Source organism: Mauremys mutica, chromosome 9 (assembly GCF_020497125.1).
Source record: "Mauremys mutica isolate MM-2020 ecotype Southern chromosome 9, ASM2049712v1, whole genome shotgun sequence".
Classification (NCBI taxonomy): Eukaryota; Metazoa; Chordata; order Testudines; family Geoemydidae; genus Mauremys; species Mauremys mutica.
Window position 1 is genome coordinate 42191526 of NC_059080.1, and position 21806 is coordinate 42213331.

The 21806-nt window shown below is 50.1% G+C and overlaps 2 protein-coding genes across 19 annotated transcripts in view; both read left to right on the plus strand.

The window, feature by feature from the left end:
• The window catches only part of AIFM1 (apoptosis inducing factor mitochondria associated 1), a 45536-nt gene extending 35743 nt beyond the window's left edge, over nucleotides 1–9793 (plus strand). For all 13 annotated transcript variants that reach the window (XM_045029835.1, XM_045029836.1, XM_045029838.1 and 10 more), the window contains 7 exons: nucleotides 1048–1155; nucleotides 3148–3236; nucleotides 3328–3468; nucleotides 4068–4210; nucleotides 5619–5743; nucleotides 6960–7156; nucleotides 7631–9793. In XM_045029835.1, the coding sequence (XP_044885770.1) occupies nucleotides 1048–1155; nucleotides 3148–3236; nucleotides 3328–3468; nucleotides 4068–4210; nucleotides 5619–5743; nucleotides 6960–7156; nucleotides 7631–7702 (875 nt within the window). In that variant the 3' untranslated portion in view covers nucleotides 7703–9793. The remainder of the gene's footprint in view (nucleotides 1–1047; nucleotides 1156–3147; nucleotides 3237–3327; nucleotides 3469–4067; nucleotides 4211–5618; nucleotides 5744–6959; nucleotides 7157–7630) is intronic.
• Nucleotides 9794–17858: 8065 nt separating this feature from the next.
• ELF4 (E74 like ETS transcription factor 4) overlaps nucleotides 17859–21806 on the plus strand; it is a 43813-nt gene continuing 39865 nt past the window's right edge. For 4 of the 6 annotated variants that reach the window (XM_045029285.1, XM_045029284.1, XM_045029283.1 and 1 more), the window contains exon 1: nucleotides 17859–17992. Coding sequence is in view for 1 of the 6 variants with exons in the window: in XM_045029288.1 (XP_044885223.1) it covers nucleotides 17975–17992 (18 nt within the window). In the remaining 5 variants the exon portion in view is untranslated. The remainder of the gene's footprint in view (nucleotides 17993–21806) is intronic. The other 2 variants (XM_045029286.1, XM_045029288.1) reach the window with 2 other exon arrangements.

Here is a 21806-nt window from a genome sequence, read left to right on the forward strand (position 1 = left end):
TTGCTGCGAACTACGTATTTGTCTGAACAGGCCCTCAGATCCCTCTTCTCCCCCGAACCTCTGGTCTTATTTTGGGAAGGGAAGGTGGGGGCTTGGGTTCCCTGCCAGTCAAGGCAGTTGGCCAGTGGAACAGATGTCTGTTTGCCTGCCTGTAGTGGTCTGGTGCGTTATCACATGAACTCTTGGCTGGCTGTGTGGACTTGTCAGGCTCTCCATTGCCCCACACACATCTCCTTAGCTAATGGGGCCCTGGACTACTGGACCAGAGTATTTTGAAGTGCTTCCCAATTCTTTGAGCCTGGTTCTTGTGGGCTTGCTGTCTGGAATAGCAGGTGGGTTCGAGTACATTTGGAGATCAGTGCTCCTTGTAGAAAGGTCAAATTTGCCTTGTAAATGAAGCCCCGCTCCAGCAATTCTCCCAAAGGCCTGTGAGCACAAGCCCAACACTGCTGGGTTGGGTTTTCACTAGCAAGTGTGCATGCATTCTTGAATATCTTCCTCACCTAACTTCTGCAGGTCTCCTAAAGAATAGGCCTCTCTGCGTGGAGGTAATCCGCCCTCGGGACAGTTAAATGCTTGCTAAACCCAGGTTTGTGAGTTCAATCCTTGAGGGGGCCGTTTGGGGATTGGTCCTGCTTTGAGCAGGGGGTTGGACTAGATGATCTCTTGAGGTCCCTTCCAACCCTAATAATCTATGATTCTATGAAATGGACACCGCTAAGACTGTTTTAGGCAAACACAATCTTGTCTCTGTGTGTAAATCCAGTGTCTGATCCCCCAGAGTGCGCTGGTGCCAGTCAGAGATCCAGACAGTGTCTGACCCCAAAGGCCAGAAACAGTCCCTTTGTTACTCACCTGTGAAGCGAACTCTGGAAGCCAGGACACAGGGCTAGAGTGATTTGTGTCTAGGAAGTTACAGTAAGAAAGGACTTGAACTCCTTCTGTCTAAGCAGGGTAAACTATCATGAAACAAGCATAGAAACAGTTTTGCCTAGCTCCTTGTTATCCATGTGGTATAAAGGGGCTGCTCTCTGGGTCTCTTCACAGTACAAGCCACAGGGCTGGAGGTGATTCAGATGTTCCCAGAGAACGGCAACATGGGCAAGGTCCTGCCTGAGTATCTGAGCAACTGGACAACAGACAAAGTCAAAAGAGGTAAAGCTGTTCTTTAACCCCTTCCTTTCCTAAGAGCTCCTTCTCCTACAGGGTAGCCTGTGGGAGCAGTAGAGTAGATCCATCCTCACCAGTATTACTCTTGTAAAGTATATGACAGCAGCCCTCATGGTGGTAGAGCACTGCCTCATAGCTTGTCCCCAGCGAAGAGCCTCTACCTTTTTGTCCGTGAACTCTTAGCCAGACATCTCCTTCCATGAAAATCAGTGTCCTCACTGACACCTGTGGAGTTGTCACTGATTCCATCTTTCATGCATCTGCTGTAGAATCTCTAATCTGCTTAGGTTTTAGGTTTAGCTTGTTCTTCTCACTTGGACTTGATCATATGCTCCTTAGCCATAGCTCCAGAGCTGCATGCAGGAGTTTTAACCTTCCCTGCGTCCCCTCTGAGGAATGTCCCTTCACTCCAGAGGAGGGGGTCCTGCTTGAGCATTTGCCTAATGCTGAGAGGGGATTTCTGGTGTGGAAGAGGCACAGTTCACTGACAGGCAACCCATGAGCAGAACAGGACATGTTTTAGATAGAACAACTTGTCTGTTTAGGTGGTACAAAACAGCCCTAAAGCTGGCTTACCCGGCTGCTTGAGGATTCCTTGGGTAGCTCAGAACCGGCATGGTGGGTCCTGTGGCACCCGTCCTCCCAATCATTTGTGCAGGGGGCATGGGCAGGGTACCCTGTCCATGGCTATCTCTGTAATGGCCCTGAGGCTGTTCTAATTTGTAGCAGGAACAATACCAGCAGCCAGGTGGCCCCAGCATTTTGGGAGCAAAGTGTGTCTTCAAGACTTGACATCCTACCTTCTCCTGAGCTGCATCAAACATAATAGCCAGAACCTGGGATTCTGCCTCTGGTTTTGTGCCTCAGCCATCTAGCCTGGAGCAAAACTTGTGGAAGAGGGAACACATCTTGCATGGCCTCCCATCTTGAGCAAGCAGGGTCCTGTTTGTCCCTACCTGATGGGATTAGCAGGCCAAGCCGATCGGGTCTGAAGTACCTTTTTCTTCTTTGGCTTTTTCCATTTAGAATAATTTCTTGTTCTCTTGAGGGTTGGGATGGAGGAAGGAAGAGGATTGATCACCCAACCCGCTATGGAGGCAGAATAGAACTAATGGGCTTTTGAGCGTGGGGCTTAGCCACAGGGCATAGTGACTGATGGGGCTGGTCTGCTTCTCTTCCACTGATCCCAGAAGATCCCTTATACGGTCTGTGGACCTGGCTGGAATGGAGCAATATCTAACCTATGTATCCATTATAGTGCCTGAGGACTGGAAAACAAAGGTCCCAATCCCTGCATGTTTCTGTGCATGTAACTTGCATCTCCTTACAGACAATCACTTGTTGCTGTAGTTCCTGTGTTTCTAAACAATCCTCTTCAGACTCGTTATAGTGGAACCTCAGTATTACAAACACCTCGGGAATGGAGGTGGTTTGTAATGCTTAACAAATCGTTATGGTGGTTCTTTCAAAAGTTTACAACTGAACATTGACTTAATACAGCTTTGAAACTTTACTTTGCAGAAGAAAAATGCTGCTTTTGACCATCTTAATTTAAATGAAACAAGCACAGAAACATTTTTATTACCTTGCCAAATGTTTTTTAACTTTCCCTTTATTTTTTTAGTAGTGTACGTTTAACACTGTACTGTATTTGCCTTTTTTTTGGGTCTCTGCTTCTACGTGATTGTGTACTTCCAGTTCCAAATGAGGTGTGTGGTTGACCGGTCAGTTCGTAACTCTGAGGCTCTACTGTAGTTAGTTTCCTTTCTGTTCACACTTTTACTCTGGACTATGTGGATCCTGTGTACAACAAAGAGAAGCCAGTGTGCCTTAGCTGCTGAGCCATTCGCAATTCTGCCTGGTACAATCAAGAAGTGGTACATTGCTTGCATGTCTGCACCACACAGTTTGGCTTCCACTGAAATCTCTGCTCTTCTCCCCTGGCCTCCGGTTAAGTGTTCTATGTTTTGTTTCCAGAGGGTGTTAATGTCATGCCCAATGCTGTGGTGAAGTCCGTCTGTGTCTGTGGGAACCGGCTGGTAATTAAACTGAAGGATGGAAGAAAGGTAAATGCCAGGAGCAGGTAGCGAGCCAGACACTTGGCAATGTGGAGAAGGAACCAGTAATGTAACTGGTCTGAATTTCTCTCTCCGTCAGGTGGAGACTGATCACATAGTGGCAGCAGTGGGCCTGGAGCCCAATGTGGAGTTAGCAAAGTCTGCTGGCCTGGAGGTAGACTCTGATTTTGGAGGGTTCAGGGTGAATGCAGAGCTGCAGGCGCGCTCCAACATCTGGGTGGTACGTGTGTGCAGGTGGAAGATTCTTCTTTATCTGCTGTTTATGTTGCAGTGAATAAGCATGTACATAGAACTGTGATTACAAACCCAGTTTAGGTGAATGGGTGGATTGTGGGCTGACAATACAAGTAAGATGTAGAGAGCAGCAGCATCTCAGCCGTGACGGTGTCTGGGGCCTTCCTGGCAATCTTAGGTAGCTCATTAATGCACAGTCGCTGGCACACTTTGTTCCTGTAGTCAGAACTGTGTGCAAACTTTTACTTGACAAGTATGAGCACTGTGTGTATGAGGAGTTGGCATATCCCAGTAACCCACTCACCTCTTTGCCTAATGCCAGAGGAGTCCTATGTTGACACACACAGGTCCTTTGGCAGGGAATCCAAACCTCCTTAGTTTTGTGGTCATGCTGATCACACTTCATCTTAGTTTTCCTGGTTCTGGCAGAAGTGCTGAAGCCATGGAGACCTGCTAAATTGGAGGCTGTCCTGCAACCCTTAGTTTTCTTTCCCTTTATGGTTGGGCAACATTTCCCATCATTCTTTTTCTCTTTAACTTGCCTTTTCTCTTGTCCATTTTTCATTGTGTGCATCTCTCTCTTAGGCAGGAGATGCCGCCTGCTTCTACGATATCAAGCTAGGCAGAAGACGGGTGGAGCATCATGATCATGCTGTTGTGAGTGGAAGATTAGCTGGAGAAAACATGACAGGAGCTGCTAAGCCTTATTGGCATCAGTCAATGTTCTGGTAGTTTTACTCCCTCTTTCTATATACCTTTTGTCTCACTGTCCGGAGTGGCTTACAAGTATGAGTGTCAGCCTCAGGGCAGATTGTCACAGAGCAGGGCATGAGCCCCAAATTGGTTGTATGTTCTTTAATTAGATTTCCGGTAACTCCCAACATACTAGTCTTACCATGGAGTCTCAGACAGTCCCCTTGAGCATGCCAGTCTAAAGCTTGCCTTTGTGATAAATAGTCCCTTGCACCAAAAATCCCAATAACATTCAGTTTACTCCCAGTCCCAAAAGACTTACCCAGATCAGTTGCGCCCAGATCTCTCACCAAAGACCACCCTTGTAGCTGATACTGTAATGAACTAACTAAAGATTTATTAACTAGAGAAAAGAAATGAGTTATTTACAAGGTTAAAGCAGGTAGTGTACACACACACACATTAGTCTTCCATTCCAAATGATAATAGAAACTTCTGTAATTTAAAAAAAACTTGAGATGTCCTTTAGGGCTCACCCAAGCTCAGCTGTTGGGGACTCCTTGCCTAGGCTAAGAAACTCGCCCCTCAGAGTTCAAGCAACAAAGGATTACTCAGTTCTCCTTAACAAGCCTTTTTATTCCCTTCCTCCAGTGTTCAAGCTGCGATGGGATGGGGGCTTAGGCATGTCCCCTCCTCAGAGCTGTGGGGGAAACAATCAACGAAGTCCTTATTCCACAATGACACATTTGGACACAGTAGTCCTTCCTGATGGGCAGGGGATAACACCTCTTGTGGTGAATGAGAAATTCACACTGGCCAATGCTTCTCCCCTGCCTGGGGGGATTTACAGTCTGAGCAAATGTTTAGACATTAACTTGTACCATGGGAGCAGCTGTTCTAAGTAGGATTAATGCATGCAGCATCCTACAAGCATTCTGTTTTAACTATACCAACCCACGGGCGAGCCAGACTGGGTCTCACTCGGCATTTGTCAGTGTGTGGTGGCTAAAAGTTACTCTCCAATCCCTTGCTGTGTTGCCAGACCAGGTACCATGGCATACCATGGGATAGCACTCGCTGTGTAGATCCTGTGTATTTGGCCATTTGATTGCTGAGCAGCTCTGTGGGGGATGGTGCATTGCAATATTTCACTGTGAAGTAACAGGCAAGTTTGCTAGGCCATCTCCCCCTCCCCTGTTCGGTTAGATCTACACTTGTCCATTGAATGCCTGCACTGAGAGCTGTGCAGCCAAAGCACCGCGCAGGTGCTGGCTGGCACCTCTAGTATTCTGCCCACCAAATAATCCATCTGGGCACAAAGCTGTTCTGGAGAAATTGGGTGTTCTGTGGCCTCATGTTTCTTTTAAATCAATCAGATTGTTAAATGGCTAGTTAATGTTTCAAACTGGGACACTGCAATGGTCTGTTTCTGTTTATTGCTAGGAGTGACCTGGGCCCTGACGTCGGATATGAAGCCATTGGCCTTGTAGACAGTAGCTTGCCCACTGTAGGAGTTTTTGCTAAAGCAACTGCAAAAGACACACCGAAGTCTGCAACGGAGCAGTCAGGTAGGGGAGCGGCGTTGCTGGAGGCTGTACAGCTGCCTGTAGAGTGGTAATATGTGGAAGGTTGCCATGTATTGAAGGCAGTCAGTCCACTCCCCTGCAGCAGGGGTTTCAGAACTTTGCAGGGTGCTGAGCATCAGGAGACACCTGCCCTTTAAACTTGGCTTGCCTCCAGCCCAGGCTGCAGAGAGTGCTTCTGGCCACACCACTCTGGAGAGGAGAGCCAGCACCCTTGTGAGTGAGTTCTAGGCAATGTTGGTGCTCCTCTGGTCAGGTTCAGAGATTAGTGATCTGTGCATCTGGAGACGGCATTATCAGTCTAAACAAAGAATAGAGCGCTTCAGCTTGAATCTCCTCTGCCTCACACAGGAAGCAGTGTCCAACCTTCTTCCACCAGAAGACAGGTTGTTTTGCTGCAGGGGGTGAGCTCCAACCAAAGGTTTTGGGGGTGGAGGGGAGATGTAGGAACACAGTTTAGTGGCTCACCTTGGTATAAAAATTGTTGGCTAGCAATACAGGGGATGCTGCTGTGATGGCTCTCGGGGTACCCAGGACTGAGAACCACCTTGTTACCCCTGCCTCCAACGTCAAGGAGCCTTGCTTGTGCTTGGCTGGGTGTCAGCTCCCTGACACCAGCCTGCTAGCCATCCAAGCACTTTCCTCTGGGCTCTGCCAGCCCTTTAGCTTGCAGGGTAACAATAGGTGCATCTGAGTCCCTTTGAAGCGTTCCCCTGTGATAGCCAACCCCTGACTCTGGCCACTCACAGAATTACCAGGTCTGCTGTTCCCAAAGGAACACTGTACACCCCAGCGTGCATGATTCCACTCAGGATTAGCCCTTTGCTTAACATCACAGCACTATGAAAACAAGAATAAGTTTATCACTAAAGACTAAAAATTCCAGAGATACTGAGTAAGGGTCTTGGAAACAAATGGTTACACATCAAACAAAATCGTAAGGCACTTTCTAGAGACTACACTTAACGAACAAGTGACTCTGTTGTGTAAAGAAGCTTATTTCACCCAGGACACGTCTCCTCTTCACAGTGCTCCCTTGTATTTTGCAACATTGCAGCTATTGGCACGGTCTGGATAGGCAATTCAGAGCTCTTACAAAAGGCTTTGCTTTGCAGACTAAAAGCTGCACTCTTGCATGACATTTCCAATGTGTGACTCTCCCCTGTTTTTTTTTTTTGTTTTTTTGTTTTTTTTGCTGTAGGGACTGGCATCCGCTCAGAAAGTGAAACGGAAGCAGAAGCCTCTGAGATTACAATCTCTGCCAGGTCTCCTTCAACACCTCAAGTTCCAAAGCAAGGAGAAGACTATGGCAAAGGGGTCATCTTCTACATCAGGGATAAAGTGGTGGTCGGAATTGTCTTATGGAACATCTTCAACAGGATGCCAATTGCTCGAAAGGTCAGATGTTTCCTCTCTATTGATGAGTGGTTGGCGCACTTGAGTTCATCAAGTGTCATGTATGCAGCATGTGTCGGCAGCAACCGTGCATCTCAGAGCAGCAGAATACATTTTCATAGTAGGAAATTGTGGCTAAGTATTAGAATCTAATGTACCTTCACCAGCGATTTCTTGTCCCGTCTTTAAAGCCAGCTGGGAAATAGGTAGACAGGCTATTTTTGTAGGGAGAGTAACCCTATCTTTATCCCTTGCCAGACACTCTTACTTGCCAGGGGAGTGTCTTTTTGAATGGATCATAGGAATTGCCACAGCAGACCAGACCATTGGTTCATCTAACCTAGTTATAGTGTTTCCAGTAGTGGCCAGTAATAGGTGGTTCAAAGGAAGTGTAGGAAACCCTCTATTGGCAACTAGAAATGTGGACTCCACATACATAGCGTGTGCAGCCCTCAACGCCCTCTTCTGTCTCCTCAGATCATTAAAGATGGAGAGGAGCATGCTGACCTCAATGAAGTAGCGAAGCTCTTCAACATCCATGAAGATTGAGCCCCTGCTCCAAGACCTGTCTGGCTGGGGTGCGTCGGTGTAAGTGGGGGGACACATGCTGCAGACTGAGAGCTCTCCCTGCCTCGGAGCGCTGACTCTGTGTTCTGAGTACTTTGTGAATATTTCCAGTAATCTAGAACTCTAACATTTGCACCAGTAAATAAAACCAGATTCTTCTAAATTCAAGGCCTTTTTCCTAAAGATGTGAGGAGTTGTGGAAAAATTAGTCACTTGTTTGCTCCACTAGGGTGAAGGCAGTGTTGTTGTCTGCTCCCCTAACGTTCACATTCTAGCAGCCTGCAGAGCTACCACCTGGGATTGAGTGCACACGTTCACACAGTATTATCCTGGGTGCTTGGCACTTCCATCTTTCGCTTGCTTTAGGAGGGCAGTTCTTCAATTCTTGTGTTTCTAGAACTCCAGGCTACCATCCTGAAGTGCTGGCTAAACTACTGCAAATTCAGATGGAGGAATTTATGCAGCAAGAGAGGGGGAGAAGAATCTCAAATGTGTACTTAAAAATCACAACATATAGTTCTGATCATGTAACTGCACCCATTATCAAATAGGTGCTCCCCAGGCAAGTACTTACAGGCTGGGAACAAGTCATCCTTTAACCTCTTTTAAGCTAAATAGATTGAGCTCCTGACATCTTTCACACTAATGCATATTTTCCATTAATCATTCTCATGGTTCTTCTCTGAACCCTCTCCAGTTTATCAGCATCCTCTTTGAATTGTGGACACCAGAACTGGACATAGTATTCCTGCAGCAGTCACACCCATGCCAAATTCAGAGTAAAATAACCTCTCTACTACTTGCTATTTCGCTGTTTATGCATCCAAGAACCACATTAGCCCTTTTGGATTGCACTGGTAGCTCATGTTCAGCTGATTTGGGCCATGATGGATAAACTTTTTTGGAGTCACTGCTTCCCATCCTGTAAGTATGGCCAACATTCTTCTTGGAGTAATTGCACGTGTCCATCCCACTGTAGGTATGTACGCCCCTCATGCGCAGTTATTGGAGAACGTTTTCCCTCAGTGGTACTTGTTGGGGCAGCTCAAGTGCCCTCTGCCATTCTGCACCATTGGATGCAGGTAGAAGAGGACAGAGCCACCCCCTCCTCTCCTTCAGTTCCTTCTGACCACCAGTGATGGTTGTTGGAGCACTTCTGGTCTTGCTATTGCGAGTTTTTCCCTCACCCTTTGTATATTGTTTTTGTTCTCTTAGTAGTTAGCTAGGTAAAGAGCACAGTTAATGCTAGTGATAAAATTAAAACCTATGTCCATTTTGGACCAAATTAGAATCTTGGTACCAGGATCAGTACTGGAGCCATGCTTCACTTTCTGGGGGGTTTAAACTCTGCCAGTTTTGTGCCAAGGCAGTGCTGTTAAATAGTGTAGGACCAAGACCCGACCCCTGTAAGACTGCACTAGAAACTTGCCCACTCAATGATGATTCTCCATTCACAATTACATTTTGAGACCTATCAGTTAGTTGGCTTTTAATCCATTTAATATGTGCCTTGTTAACTTTATATTCTATTTTTTTAATCAAAATGTTGTACCAAGTCAACAGAAGTCCAAGTAAATCACATAAACCCTATTTCCTTTATCAACCAAATTTGTAATCTCATAAAAAAAAATATCAAGTTAGTTTGACATGATTTGCCTGGTTTCTGTGACCCTATGATAAACCTATGATGATTGGCAGTAAGAGAAGTGAGGTTTTTCACCCACGAAAGCTTGTGCCCAAATAAATCTGTTAGTCTTTAAGGTGCCACCGGACTCTTTGTTGTTTATATTACCCTCAAATTCTTTATTAATCAAGCCCTGTATCAGCCATGTCATTATCTTTCCAGCTATTGATGTCAGACAGACAAGACTATAGTTACCCAGGTTATCCTGTTTACCCTTTTACCCAGTTGCTCCATTAGCTCAGTGGCTCTCAACCTTTCCACACTATTGTACCCCTTTCGGGAGGTTGATTTGTCTTGTGTACCCCCAAGTTTCACCTCACTTAAAACTACTTGCTTACAAAATCAGACATAAAAAGACTAAAGTGTCACGGCACGGTGCTACTGAAAAATTGCTGACTTTCTCATTTTTACCATATAATTATAAACTAAATCAATTGGAATATAAATCTTGTACTTACATTTTGGTGTATAGTATATAGAGCAGTATAAACAAGTCATTGTCTGTATGAAATTTTAGTTTGCACTGACTTCGCTAGTGCTTTTTCTGTAGCCTGTTGTAAAACTAGGCAAATATCTAGATGAGTTGACGTACCCCATAGCAGACCTCTGCCCCCCACCCCGGGGTTACGCGTACCGCTGCTGAGAACCACTGCTTTAGCTCACGTGTCAATGTGATGGATCTAAAGGTTCCAACCCTGCTGAGGGAATTTATTTTTTCAGTTTGCTTTTTAAAAACCTAGGAATTTCCCCACACAAGCCAAACAAAAGCTCTACATTAAAAAAAACATTCAGGTTGCAAAGTCAAGCACCTGCAAGGTAGGAAATGCTGGAATTAAGGCTGCCTGTTTAACCTTCATTTGCCCCCTTTTGAATGTCTGTGTTGCTATACAGGAGCTTGAGCTGGACTCCCTTTGCCCTGCTGGCAGGGCCCTTGCTGCCAGGGACCCTCAATTTACCAATTCACTTCCCTGCCTGGTCTGCAACACCCAAAGTCTCAGCCTGATCTTGCTGTACCCAGTTGCTGAGGGAGGCTGGGGTGTAATTAGGGCTAAGGAACTGTAGCGTCAGTTTAATCTCCTTTCTGGTTGGTGATTTTTCTGGTTTTAGAGTGAAGGAAACCTGCAGATTTTGTCACTGTCATTGTCGTTAATGACCCAGGACAGCTGAGCTATTGAACTCTACAGCATGCATACTTCTTCCACAGCAAGCTGGACAAGCAACATAACCAGTTTGGTAAGCTACGTTAGTGAGAGAGAGCAGGTACCGGGTACCTGGGAAGGAGGAATGTCAGACAGGAGCGTGTCTGGTTCACAGGGTGTGACAGGTTGGGTCACAGAAACCAGCTTGGGACTGCCACCTGATGTGCTGAGACTACTTCTGAGCCCATTTTCCCTGCCAGCTTGGGACTTCAGTACCCTGTCTTGTTGAGCCAGACATGCTAGCCTGCTGCAAACACAGACCCAGATCTGAACCAAAAGCTTCTGACTTAATAGAAAGCAGCTTAAGAAGTGCTCCTGCCTCTAGCACCCAGACCCCCAGCTCCCAATGGGATCCAAACCCCAAATAAATCCATTTTACTTTGTATAAAGCTTATACAGGGTAAACTCATAAATTGTTTGTCCTCTATACCACTGACAGATATGCACAGCTGTTTGCTCCCCCAGGAATTAATTACTTGCTCTGGGTTAATAAGTAAAAAGTGATTTTATTAAATATAAAAAGTAGGATTTAAGTGGTTCCAAGTAATAACAGACAGAACAAAGTAAATTACCAAGCAAAATAAAACAGAACCATGCAGGCCTAAGCCTAATACAGTAAGAAAATGATTATAGATGAAACCTCACCCTCAGAGATGTTCCAATAAGCTTCTTTCACAGACTAGACTCCTTCTTGGTCTGGGCCCAATCCTTTCCTAGGTACAGTCCTTGTTCCAGCTCAGGTGGTAGCTACAGGATTTCTCATGACTGCCGCCCCCTTTGTTCTGTTCCACCCTCTTGTATATCTTTTGCACAAGAATCCTTTGTCCCTCTCTGGCTTCCCACCCCTCCTTCTAAATGGAAAAGCACCAAGTTAAAGCTGGATTCCAGTTCAGGTGACATGTCACTGTAAGGGTACGTCTTCACTACCCGCCGGATCGGCGGGTAGCAATCGATTTCTCGGAGTTTGATATATTGCGTCTCATCTAGACGCGATATATCGAATCCCGAAAGTGCTCCTGTCGACTCCGGAACTCCACCAACACGAATGGCGGTACGGAGTCGACATAGGGAGCCGCGGACGTCGATCCCGTGCCGTGAGGACGGGTAAGTAATTCGAGCTAAGGTACTTCGACTTCAGCTACGTGAATAGCGTAATCTAAGTTGCGTACCTTAGATCGACCCCCCCCCCCCCCCCAGTGTATACCAGGCTTAAGACTTCATTACCCACTTGCTAGCACACAGGTATACAGGAAGACTTACAAGTAAACAGACCATTTACAATCAATTGTCCTGGTTAATGGGAGCCATCAAGATTCCAAGCCACCATTAATGGCCCACACCTTGCATAATTACAATAAGACCTCAGAGTTATACTTCATATTTCTAGTTTCAGATACAAGAGTGATACATATATACAAATAGGATGACCACACTCAGTAGATAAGATTTGTAATGATACCTTACAAGAGACATTTTGTATGAAGCATATTGCAGTTACATTATATTCACACTCACAAGCATATTTCTATAAAGCATTATGGGGTGCAGCATCACTCAGGGATGTTGGGTTATGGAGGGAATTAGCTGCCAAATTCTTAGAACCCCTCTGTGAAAGCTCCTGAGCCAGAGGGGAGGTGGGAGCTAACTAGAGGAAAGCAGCTGTTCTGATTCTCAGAAAGGGGAAGCAGTGTGATCCTGGCTAGAGCTGGCTGGCAGCTAGCCCTAGAAACTGACAGAACTGTGGAGTGAAGACAGACTGCGGAGCTAGGGGCCCTTCTAGTTTGGGGTAAACCACTTTTTGTCTTCCCAGTTGCAATGTACTGAGTTGTTTTTCACTTTATATGTAAAAGAATTTGCCGTGTTGCAACTGGCACTGGTTCTGGGTGCACCATGCCCAGGGGCACCAGCAGGCAGGCAGCAAACTGCTGCTGCAGCCAGAGGCCACTCAAGACAGTCTGCTACCTCAGGCCTGAAGCTAGAGCAGGGGTTCTCAGGACAAATTTTTTGGTAGCCTCAGAGTGAGGCCACCAACTCTTGCTGGTAGCCACTCTCACACTTTTTCTTAAAATACTTAATTAGCTTTAGGAGAAACAAATAAATATACACATATACATGTCCAAATCATAGTAATTTATTTATTGCTAGCCCAACCCCTGCTTTCAGCCCCAGCACCCAACACCAAGGAAGTGCATCTAGGAACAACAGGGAAGGGGAGGGGCTGCTGCTTTGCCCTCCCCCCATCACAGCCCAGGAGGCTGTGGCTGCAAGAAAAGTCCTGGCTGAAGGCATTTGAGAGTGACCCCTGCTGGAGCAGCCTGGCGTGTTGTGTTCCCATTGCCCCAGGCAAGAGGGGTGGGTGGACGGCTTCGCCCACTCCACCTCCCCTTAAGCCTCAGGGTGATTGCGCAGCTAAATTCCCCCTTACCCCTGGCCTGGCTGTGGGAGGCAGGAGCTGCTGGTCAGGTAGATGGAGTGGAATGCAGAAGGGTAGTGGAGTCCTTTGCCCTGAGCAGTGTGTTACAAACTAAACCAGGGAAATTAAACAGGGCTTGGAGGAGGGGAGAGCGGGAGCAGCGATACTGTCCCCAACCTCACCCCATGATAGCCCAAAGGAAATGCTCCTCACAGTATATTGCTCAAATGCAACTATGTGTGCTTTGCAGGGCTCATTGGGTTGTTGCTCGTGGGTGTATTTTCCCAGGGACTCTCCAGCTGCAGGTCACTGCAGTTTCAGTTTGCTGCTGTGCTGTAACTTAGAGAGGATCCCTAAGTGCTGTTAGTCCAAAGTTGTGAAATCTCTGGCCCCTAAGTCAATCAGCTGTGAAAAGCCCCAGCTTGCAGCAGATGGGCTGTCTTGTGACCCAGGCTACAGATTATGTATTAATTATATTGATTACTTCATAATTCCCCATTTTATCGCTCTGAGGTTTGAGAGCCTGATGTTGAGCCAAGAACCTGAGTATTCTTTAAATCAATGTTCAGTGGAGAACCCCGCTGTGGACAGCTCCAACACTCACACTTTAGGAACCCCTCTAGATTTACAGTAGTTAGTTAATACATTTAGCGAAGTCCCAAACTCTCTAACCCAGCAAGGTAGGTAGAGATAATACAGAATGTCCCTCTGAACATCCAGACTCTCACCTTCCCTTGCAGAACAACCTGAAATGTTAGCCATTATCTTCCTTCTCACCATCACCAGTGGCCATCATCCTGGCACCTCCCATCTCTCTCTCTCTCTCCGCACATAGGATGGGCTACAACTTGTATAATATGTTATGCTGATGCCACTCTGTGTAATGCATATTCAGTAGGGTTTCTCCCCTCTTCCTTGTTTGTATTTTCTCACCCTACTAATGTTGGGATGCCCTTCTCCTATGGGTTAGTATATTAATGATCTCATTATATGTCAGTTTGTTGCCATGGCACTCTTGTGGTCAAACATCTGCAGATGTTCCTATCCTAAAAATATCTAAAAACTGGTGTTAGCTCCTGTTCCTGTGGTTGGCTGGTATCATTATGGACAAACTTGCCCCTTACACACACTGTTCCCAGTTCCCCAAAACTTAGGGGTGACCGTTAGGCTATTTACCTGTGCCAGACTTCATAGGCCTCAAGCATTACGCTAACTGCTGAAGTCAGTGTCTTACACAGTACAGGCCTGTAAGTTCCTTGTGTTACTGCTGAATAAAATAAATACTCGAACTAGCTCTATGGGCTACAGTTTGCAACTCAAGTTTGCCTATAAGGTAGCCTGGGGACCAGGAGCTGCTAACCTAAGTGAAAAGCTAACTGCTATTTTAACCCAAGCAAAGAATACGGCTTTGCTTGCAATGTAGACACAGCTGGAGTGCTGGCTGTATGCTGTGCAGCTCAGCAAGGAGGGGCTTTTCAGCCACAGGCTTGTCCAATAGAGCTGTGACTCAGCTGCTCTGTATGGTGTGTACCATCCCCAGTCAGAGCAAGAGGAGGGTGAGGTCCTAGAGTGACGCAGGAGTGCGGAGCTCAGCCATGCCTGCAGCAGCTTTGATGAGTCTAAGGGGACTTCATCTGTCAAGTTCAGGACAGCACGACAGGGGATGTTGGTCAGGAAGCCACTTGGCCACATGCCCCTGGAACTGGGATCTGCTTCCAGAGCTGGTAGAGCCCAGGCTGCAAAAGAGTAAAAATGACGTTGGGTGAACTTCCCCCTGGCAGCGCCTGCACTACTGGGGGGAGGGGGAGAGGGAGCACAAGGGGGCACTTGCCACCCCCCCAAATTATTCTCAAGGGGCCCTGAACTCATAGGGCTGGAAACAAGGGAGAAGGGGCCCTGCCCTCCCACTTTTAAAAACCTGCACTTCAGACCCTGAGTCCTTAACATGCCCAGAAGGGGGAGTGCATTGTGACCAGGAGCCAGGACCTGCTCTGTGGTAGGCCGTGTACCATGGCAGTGGTTGCTCCTGAGCACTGGGGACCGGATGGGGAAGCTGGATGGGACCCATCAACTGAGGGCCTTGGCTGGCCATCAGAGAGCATAAGGGGAGTGTTTAGGGTGGTGGGAGGGGCCCCAAAATACCCACTTCCCCCCCACTAATGGGACCCCATAGTGCCCCCTTCCCCATGGCCCAGGAAGCAGTGCAAATGCAATGAGCCCACATGCCCAGGAGCTGTATGCCAGCAGCTTGGGGAATGAACCAGACTGTCCTGTGGCTGGAGCATGGCCTCAGGCTGGGTTTCCCTGGGTTGGTGCTGTCACGAGGGGCACCACGTTTCACCTCCAGGTGGGACACTTCATTCACTAGCCGAGTCGGCTCCCCATTGAGAGGCCCCCCAGCTGCAGGTTCCGGCGGCGCAGCCCCAGATCTCTAGCACACCAGCCAGTAGCACAAGGGGAACCTAGGCCTTAGCCATGAGGACAAAGCATTCTCTCCAGAGGGGATCTGGCTCTGGAGCCAACCTCCAGGGGGAATGGGGCGACTCCAGTCTTGACACTCGGGGAACACTGCAAGGCTTCGCTCTTTGATAACACCTTGGCAGCACTAGCCGGAGGTTTCACCCCTCAGCCAGCACAGGCAAACCCCACCTGCTCCAGGCCCAGCCTCCAGGAAGCCCACGCAGGCCTTCCCTGTTGTCGCTCTATATTCCAGGAAGGTGCTCAGATCCTGTGACTGGTGAGGCAGATCCTAAGGTAGATGGGCTCGTGCAGGAACCAGAGGCGGCAGGAGGAAACCCTGAAAACAGCACTGGCTTGGCACTTTATTAGGCTCCCAAAGTCCAGCTTACCTGGGCAGTCCCCACTTCCAGCCAGCCCACACCAGTAAACCCACTTCCCCTCGTTGCAGCAGCTCCCTGGGCTTGGATAGCCATGAACAGGGGCTGGGGGCAGAGCTGTAACAAGGGCAAGGCGAGTGAGGCACTTGCCTCGGGTGCGCAAAGTGGAGGGGCGCAGCTCTACCACCCAAGCGGGGCAGAGGGGAAAAAAAAGCTGCTATCGGCGGCGGGTCCCTCAGTCCCTCTCGGAGGGAAGGACCTGCTGCTGAATTGCCACTGCTGCTTCATTCATTCTTTGGCAGCAGGTCCTTCCCTCCGAGAGGGACTGAGGGACCCGCTGCCGAATTGCCGGTGAAGAGCCTGGAGCCAGCCCTTGCCTCGGGCACAAAAATTCTTTGTTACAGCTCTGGCTGGGGGCTAAGTAGGAATGTGGATCTGTAAGGGGAGGGGAGGACTGGTGGGAGCCACACTCCAGTGTGTGGTTTGTTGGACCCTGACACTTCTTTCTGTGGTGTTCCAGTATGGCCAAGATGGTGTCCCCCCGCCACGCACCCAAAGCCCGGCCCAGTGCAAACAGCACGGACAGAGCCTGCTACCTGCTGCCTTCCTGCCCTGACTGGCACTCTCCCCTCTGTGGCCCCACAGAGAGCATCTCTCTGATATGCCTGCACAGACTCTGTCATGCCAGTGCCTGCTCCCCACAGGAGCCTAGACTGTGGATTTGCTCCAGCTCCCTTTGCCCATTAATGCTCTTGGTGACCTTCATGCCCTTCTCACTGAGGTTACTTTCTCCGGCCCCCTTGCTGCCCTGGTTCGTGTCTGCTCCCCCCTTGCAATCGCCCCTGCTCCCAGAACACCCTTCCTTTTTCTTCCTTCCCCTATAGCCCCTCGCTCCACCCTCAAATCACCTCTGAGCTCCTGCCTCCCTCTAGGTGCTGTGGCTGCCTGCATTGCTCACATGCTGCTACCCTTTGCAATAGCCTTTGCTGGTCAGAGTGGGGAATTGGGTGGGGTGCAGGAGGAGGGAAGAGAGGCACGTGGCTTAAAGGCCTTGGCTCTCAGCAGCAAAGAGGGCAGGAGTTGGGCTGACAGGATCCAGTGTTACAGCATTGAACAGAGCAATACTTGATGTGGACTCCCGTGTGCTGGTAGTCAGGGATGAGTGTTCATTCTGTCCCTGCAGCTGACCAGGCACTGCTACTGATGTGTCTCAGAGAGTTGGTAGCTGGGCACTGGGTTGCTTCAAATCCAGCAAATTCAGCATCCCTGGGGACCAAGCTGGGCAGCGGCCGTAGAGCTCTCACTGGTGGGGTCCAACAGGGCTGTGTCCTTTGCCCCAGCCACATTAGCATCTCCCTGCAACCTCCATGGGGCCCGTGAGATGTCATGGCCCCTGCTACAGCAGCATGGATGCCTCCCAGAATTAGTCAGAGTCACACTGGGATGGAGCTGAGCCCAGCCAGGTGGAGATGTTAGTGATGGGAAGAGAGGGTCTGCCCTGTAATCGCACCCTAGGGGCACACTTGGGCACATTCCTGCTTCAAGAGGACAGGGTCCCTGCAGCGTGTGCAGGGGATAGCTCAGAGTTCTGGCCCCCAGCTCTGACTTGTTTGATGTGCTGACCGTACAGTGGCTGGAGCTCTGCTTTAGTCACGGGTTTTGTGCTGCTGTGTGCAGAGATTCTGTGTGGTGAGGGGGCCTGGTGCATTGTGCACATTCTGCCCTCTCACTCACTGTGCATGCTGAGTCCCCCACCCCTCTGTTTTGCACACTCGGTCCCCCTCACTCAGTTTGTAGCTTAAGGACACTAGCTCTTGGGCATGATGACAGCTGCAACTGGGTGACTAGGGCTGCTTCCCCGTTGCACTCTCCTTCCCTCGCTGTGGATTACAGTCATCCGGCTCACCTGGTATTTGCATGTCTGCAGCGCTTGCCATTGGCGAGGGGAGCCAGAGGCGGGCCCCAGGGACACGCCCGGCTCGCTGACTCACTTGCACAAGCCCAAGTTGTACTTCTCCTTTTTGAATGTCACCACTTCCCCATCCTGCTCGGGCAAGATTGCTCAGGGAAGCCCTCGCTTCCTGCACAGCTTCTGGGGCTCCAGGGACCGCGCACAGGAGCATGGCTGCGTGCCCTCAGGTACATGGCTGGGAGACAGCGCTAGGCGGGTGGGATTTGCTCCACTGAGACCTTGCTGGGTGTGAAAGGTGCCATGGGGGCAGGCGCTGAGGTGGGGACCGGCTGGGAGCGTGGGCGGCCAGCAGGACTTTCTTGGAGGCACTTGGCCAAGTATAGCAAATGTGGCTGGGATTCTTTGCTCATGTGCCCTGCCTGGGGCAGAGCCTGCTATTAACCAGGAAGTGACACAACCCGCCCTGCAGCCTCTGGCACTCGGAACATTAGCATGTGGGTCCTCACCCATCTCCAGCCCTGAGGAAACACCTTGGAGCAGGCCACCTCCCTGCAGGACAGCCACACACCTGGGTTCACTGTCCTAGTCTCACTCCCTACACCCAGGGGTATGGGTATGCTCTCTTCTCCCCCCCCCCAGGCACCTGCCAGCCTTGCTCCCCCACCCCTATGCTCACCTGCGCTCCCCACCACACATGCTGCAGCCTCACTAGCTGGCCTGCACACTCCTTGGCTGGAGCACCCAGCCTGCCCCTCCTGTGGGTTAATGTTTGACAATACATTGAGTCAGTCACTGTAATCAGTGCCCCAGGCAGGAGGGCCGTTCACTTTGTACTTGTACATGGCCTTTCCCCATGCAGTGAGCTGGCTCTGGAGCCGGGTAGAGGATGAACAAGTCTGGCCGAGGCCTGCCTCAGCCTCTCCTTCTCGTGCCGTTGTATGGGAACCGAGCGCTGTGTTGCTGCCCCTCAGAGCCCAGTGGGGGCTATATGCACTCAGTTGTTTGGGCCCAGCAGGGCTTGGGCTGGGGCTGCCTGGGCAGGGCCCTGCCATTGTTGGCTAAGGGAGTGGCTTGTTGCAGCTGTTCTTGGCATTGCTAGGGCCCCTTGTTTGTTTGAGGGGCTGCTGAGCACCCTCCCAGCAAACATGGCCGGAGCCTTCACTGACCAACTGCACAGCAGCCCAGCCCAGCACCAGCTGTTCCGGTCCCGGGCACTGGATGCAATTGCTTTCAGAGCTGAGTTTGGGGCTGCACCTAGAGCGACCAGACAGCAAATGTGAAAAATCAGGACAGGCGGTGGTGGGTAATAGGAGCCTATATAAGAAAAAGACCCAAAAATCGGGACTGCCCTATAAAATCGGGACATCTGGTCACCCTAGCTGCACCAGGCCTAGCTTTGAGCCCAGCCTGGAGCTCATGAGCAGCTGGGAGAGTAGGAGCCATCACTCAAGGGCAGAGTGGCTCTGGCTCCAGAGTCTTCTTAGCCAGAAATTCCTGGATGGGAGCAGCAACAGCAGTTCTCCTGCACACGAACCTTCTCCATCTGATAGCAAGAAGGACTCCCTCCAGCCAGCCCCTGGAAAGGCCCAAACATAACAAAGGCAAGTACCTCCTAGTAATGGCTTCCAAGCAGTGTCAACATCTTGCAGCCAGCCCCCTACAGCAGCTAGCATCACTCACGCCTTGCTGTGGTTTGAGCAGAGAGCAGGGAGGGGTTCCTGACAGCAGCCTACTGCTGCCAGCACCGATAGGAGCCCTAGCATAGATGGCTCCCCTCCACCCCCATTAACACTGTGTCCCGTGCAGCTCCCCATCCCCCCACCATGATTAACACTCTGCCCCGTTCAGCCCCCCCATTCCCCCACCCCCACTCTGCCTTGTGCAGCCCCCCCCCACTCCCATGGCATTATATAGTGGCATTATGATATTATTATTATTATCTATCTCTTTCCTAATGATTCCCAACATTCTGTTAGCTTTTTTGACTGCTGCTGCACATTGAGTGGATGTTTTCAGAGAACTGTCCACAATGACTCCAAGATCTTTCTTGAGTGGTAACAGCTAATTTAGACCCCATAATTTTAGATGTATCGTTGAGATTGTGTTTTCCAATGTGCATTGCTTTGCATTTATCAACATTGAATTTCACCTGCCATTTGGTTGCCCAGTCACCCAGTTCTGTGAGATCGTTTTGTAGCTCTTCAAAGCCTGCTTTGGACTGAAATATCCCAATGCTGTCCTGCTGCGGGAGCTGATTCCCAGCACCAGCCTGCTGCGCTCATCTCTAAACAGGGCTGGCTGCTCCCCAGCCCGCTTCTTCACTCTCACTCTGTGACCCTCTCCCCAGGGAGAGGCGCTGTCTGTAACGACTCCACATTCCCCGCAGAGCACAATGGGAACACCCTCCTAGCCAGGCACGGCGTGCTCTTCACACTCCTCGGCCTTGGGCGCTGTCCGCTGCTAACACACAGCAAATGCCTGGAGTGTCCCCATCACAGTTGTACGGTCACCACAATCCTGCTTCCTCCACTCCCCAACGCTGGCTATGGAGGGCAAAACACAGGGCTAGTCCCTGCTCAATCCTCCCCATCTGTCCAGGAGCTGGGCTCCGAACTCCTGGCTCTAGGATGGAGACATTGGCTTGGCTCTACTGTTTGGAGGCAGCGGAGCTGCTGCCCGATTGGAATCGTTCCTTTTCCTGTGTGGTCAAGTCCAGCCCATGTGAGGCAGTGCTGGCGGCGCTGAGTGCGTGATCAATTCCTCCTTCATTAGCACTGTCTGTCTGAAATCCCACAGCTGTGACGTGAGGCAATGGTCTTGCAGCAGCAAACTCCCAGCTCAACACTGCTCCGAGCCCTGGTGCAGCGGCTGCTAAGGGGAGGAGTGGGAGGAGCCCTCACTTGTGCTCTGCAAAGTAGCTGAGAGCTCATTGCCCCGGGTCTCAGAGCAGCCCCTGCAAGTGTAGCAGCGTGCTGCGTCCACAGTGCCATACCGAGTGTACAGCTACTCCAAATCCCCCGCCAAACGTGGCCACCAGCACCAGTGTCTTGGCTGAGTTTGCTCACTTGACTGCATGGGGCAGCGGCTTTCTCACAGCCCGGCTCCGAGGTTTGCTGTTGCCCTCAGCGCAGACCACAATGTGCAGTCGCTCCCCTCTGCGCATGGACCTTTGCAGATGGTATGGCCTAAGCTGTCCATGAGCCCAACCATCCACATCCGCTGCCAATCTAGGCACTCTGCTCTTATGGCAGGGGCCCAGTTCCCAGGGGCACTCCGGCAGCACAAAGCAGCTGGAACGCCAGCAGGTCCAGCCCACTCAGGATTTCCCCTGTGTTGTGTGTGAGGTGGCTGCTCCTGTCCACACACACTCACTGTCACCATAACTTGGCCGCAAGAGGAGCCAGTCTCTGCTGTTAGGTTGGCCTGCAGCTCCCTAGAGATCTAAGAGTCTGTTACTCTGAGAGCATCTCCCCTTCTAGGCCGTCTCACAAGCCACTCTGTTGTGGGAACACAGTATCCCTCAGAATGGGGTTCCCAGGCCTAGCAGCCTTTCCATGGGGTCCCAGCTCTTAGCCATGCACCTCTGCCCAAACCCCAGCCCTCCCTCCTAGGGAGTCAGAGGTAGCCCTGGGAGCAAGCACCACACTTAACAATAGCACCATCCTTTTATCTAACCCAGGCCAATCCAGGAGCAGAGCCAGACCAGGATCTCTAGAAAGGTTACACAGACTCCCTTGCCCCCAGCTAGACACGCATGGACTCTCTGCCCTGCACCAATGCAAACGCCTCCCCTCCCAGGTCAGTCCAAGCCAGGTGCTGCTGGGTGGGCTGAGTTCAGGATGGTGGGTTGGTTACATTCCCTCAGCTCCAGGATGAGAGTTTATGAAAGTCCCCGTTTGCCAGCCGCTTCCTTCCTGCCCTTGCGCAGGGCACCAGCCTCTTTCCCTTCCTGTTCCTGTGTCTCCTCTTTCAACCTTTCCCCATCCCACCCAGTCTGCTCCTCAGCACCCCCCCCCCCCCCACACAGGTCAGAGTTAATGC